Below are 3,597 nucleotides of genomic sequence, written 5' to 3' on the forward strand. Positions count from 1 at the left end.
GGGATACCCATGTAATCAGACTTTCATTTAAATAGAAAGCCATCCCACATGTACTCCTTCGATCCACCGCATTGTTACCCATGTCACTGTCTAAGTATCGAGAAAATAAGTAGTTACATGTCCCCTTTGCATAAATCAGACCATACTCCAGTGTACCTGTGATATATCTTAGGATGCGTTTAGCTGCATTGAGATGAAGAATAGTCGACCTCTCCATAAAGCAACTTACAACACCTACTGAAAAGCTATATCGGGGCGAGTATGAACCAGATACCTCAAACCTCCTACCATGATTTTGAATTCCGTAGAATTAACTGGCTTTCCCTTCTCATCTTTATCATTCTACACCTTTGGTTCCACGGGAAATTTAGCAAAATTGCAGTCCTTCAGTCCAAATTTCTTGAGAAATCTCTGAGCATATGATGTTTGCTTTAGCTTCCTGAATCCCTCCTCTTGAATTACTTCGATGCCTAAGTAATGAGACAGCCTTCCAAGATCACTCATATCAAAGATCTCACCCATCTGCTGTTTAAACTTGTTTACATTCTTGATGCTAGTTCCCGTGACCATGATATCATCTACATATACACCAATGAGTAGCACCTCCTCTCCTTCACGTTTTGTATAAACAACGTGCTCTTATGGGCATTTAACAAAACCCATTCTCTCGAGAACCTTGCTGAGTTTTGAGTACCATGCTCTCGGTGCTTGTCTTAAGCCGTACAGAGCTTTCACCAGTTTATACACCATCTGCTCTTTTCCTTCTTTAATGAACCCTTCTGGTTGTGTCACATACACCGTCTCCTCCAATTCGCCATTGAGGAAAGCAGACTTGACATCTAAATGATCTACTACCCAACCATTCTTTGATGCTAAAGCTAGTAGAAGCCTTACTGTTTCCAGCCTAGTTACTGGTGCGAAAACTTCGTCAAAATCTACTCCCTGCCGTTGAGCATACCCCTTTGCGACCACCCTCGCTTTGTACTTCACGATTTCACCCTTTGTGTTCTGCTTAATTTTATACACCCACTTCAAACCAATTGGCTTTTGTCCTGGTGGAAATTCCACTAGCTCCCACGTCTTATTTTTTCAATAGCATCAATCTCGTACTTCATTGCCAACTCCCATTCTTTATCTTTCGCTGCTTGTTTGTAATCTGTAGGTTCTTCAATTCCCAGCAACAATAGATCATCTTCGAGTTTAATTTCCTGTGTTTCATTATAAATCTCATCAAGTAAATGAAATTTAATGGGTTCATTGCTGTCACCTGATGATGTACTGATTTCATCAGTATTTGAGCTTAATGGACTGATACTTGATAGACTGTTACTCATTGTTGCACCACTTTCACCATTTCCCTCGATTTCGTTACTAGAGATGCTGGCACCATTCCCTACTGTTCCATTACCAGAGAAGCTTGAGCCTTCACTGAATTCTTCGATAACCCCTGTAACATTTTCAACAGCCACCGAAAAGGTTCCACCCAGTTGTTCACCTTCTTTTCCTTTATTTTCCCACTGCCAAACTCTATTTTCTTCGAACACAACATCACGTCTCACTAGTATTTTTCCACTAATTGGATCATACAATCGTGAAACCTTAGTCTCGGGTTCTCTACCAAGGTAAATAACCATTTTACTTCGGTCCTCTAATTTCGTTGTATGCCCACTTTGTACTTTCATATGAGCGACACACCCAAAAACTCGAATGTATGACACATCAGGCTTCTCTCCTGTCCATACTTCGCGAAGAGTTTTCCTTGTCAGAGCTCTTGTAGGTAATCTGTTCAACATATATATCGTGTGCCTTACAGCTTCCCCCCACAACGTTAAAGGCAGTCTCATCTCCTTCAAAAAACTGTGTGTTATAGCTACAATGGTACGATTTCGGCGCTCTACAACCCCGTTTTGTTGGGGTGTGTAGGGTGCAGTAAAATATCGTATAATGCACATGTCCTCACAAAATTATTTGAATTGGTTAGAGCAAAACTCCGCTCCTCTATCGGTTCTTAGCACCTTGATCTTGTTTTCCTTTTCTTTCTTAATCATCACTCTAAATTTTTTGAACGCTTCTAAGACTTTGTCTTTGCTTCTTAGCATATAGGTCCACATCATTCTACTAAAATCATCAACAAGAAGTAGAAAATATTTGTTAACTCCCAATGTGGCTGGAGTAATTGGTTCACAAATATCTCCATGGATCAATTCCAATGGTTTCTTTTCATGAAAAGTTTGCCTTGCTCGGAAACAATCCCCTTGCCTGCTTCGACATCAAACAGCTGGTACACATCTCCTTTGGATTCAACAATTTAGGTATCCCATATGCCATGTTATTTTTAGACATTAGTTTGATTGCCTGAAAATTTACATGGCCAAGACGTAAGTGCCATAACCACTCTGGATCTTTCAATTTTGACAGCATGCAACTACCTTTGTTTGATTCCATTATGATCTTGTAAAGCTGATTTGCAGATCTTCTAACCTTCATGAGCAGCCTTTCCTTTTCATATGAACCAACGAACCATCCCCAATTTTCACTTGACCTGTGATACTTTCATCCAATTCCTTGAATTTCGATCGTAACCCAGTCATATGGTTAGTAGCTCCGTTATCCAAATACAACAAGTTGGATTTAGTTTGCATCTCAAAATCTTTGCTTAACTTTGGTCGAACATCTTTCTCATTCAACAAGAGTGTTCGTTCTTCCACTTTTTCTTGTTTCACCATAAGCAAAGCAGGTTCATTATCATGGATTTCTGATAAGTTCACCTCTTGATTTGTCTCCCTACCTCGTTGTGGTTTACGACAAGTTGCAGCAAAATGTCCATAGTTGTGATAATTAAAACATTTTACCTTACTTGTTTCTCTCACACCATGTAATCCCTGAGACCCTCCTCGAAATTTCTGGTTTTGTGAACTATCAGTTCCTCCTGTACTTGTTCTCTTTAACCATTCCTCCTTGGTTAACAATAGTTGCCCTCCATTTGTTTCTCGCTTTGTCCACTCATCCTCAGTCAAGAGTAATTGATTTCCAAGTTTCTCTGTTTGGCCACGAGTTTTTTCCTCATGCGCCTTTAATGATCCCACGGCCTCCTCTATTGACATCTCATTCAACTTTCCAAATTGCTCCATTGCAGAGGTTATTTGCAGAAACCTATAAGGTACAGCCCTCAACAGCTTCTTCACCACACAACCTTTTTCAACAATTTCACCCAACGCTCGTATATTGGTTACCAGGTCGTTTAACATCATACAGAACTCGCCGATAGTTTATGTCTCCTTCATGCTAAGCACCTCAAACTCTGACTTGAAGGTCTGCACCTTGGCCTGTCTTACGCGATCGGAACCTAGGCACATCATTTTGATGGCATCCCATATTTCTTTTGTAGTATTCTTAACAGCCACTGACAATAAGATGTCCTCCGGAATGGATTGATAGATGGCTGCCAAAGCCAACCTATCTTTCTTTTCCTCGGCTGCAACCTTTGGATCTGCAAGCTCCACTGCCTTCCAGGTGTCGCGTGCTTGCATATTAACCTTCATTTTCGTCAAGGTTAGTTCAGATTTTTCGTCGCGTCGAGTTTGGCCGAAAATCGAA

General features: G+C 40.6%; 1 protein-coding gene across 1 annotated transcript; it reads right to left on the reverse strand.

Annotated features, from left to right (window-relative positions):
- Positions 1-2,483: 2,483 nt before the first annotated feature.
- On the reverse strand, positions 2,484-3,248 carry LOC141701340 (uncharacterized). Its single transcript, XM_074505016.1, has one exon. It carries the CDS (start codon positions 3,246-3,248, stop codon positions 2,484-2,486), a length of 765 nt encoding a protein of 254 aa, XP_074361117.1.
- Positions 3,249-3,597: the final 349 nt, after the last annotated feature.

This window comes from Apium graveolens, unplaced genomic scaffold (genome assembly GCF_009905375.1).
Source record: "Apium graveolens cultivar Ventura unplaced genomic scaffold, ASM990537v1 ctg3747, whole genome shotgun sequence".
Lineage (NCBI taxonomy): Eukaryota > Viridiplantae > Streptophyta > Magnoliopsida > Apiales > Apiaceae > Apium > Apium graveolens.

What these genes read in the sequence shown, in the direction of transcription:
- LOC141701340 (XM_074505016.1), bottom strand. Translation starts at nt 3,248, where the DNA reads ATGTTAAACGACCTGGTAACCAATATACGAGCGTTGGGTGAAATTGTT.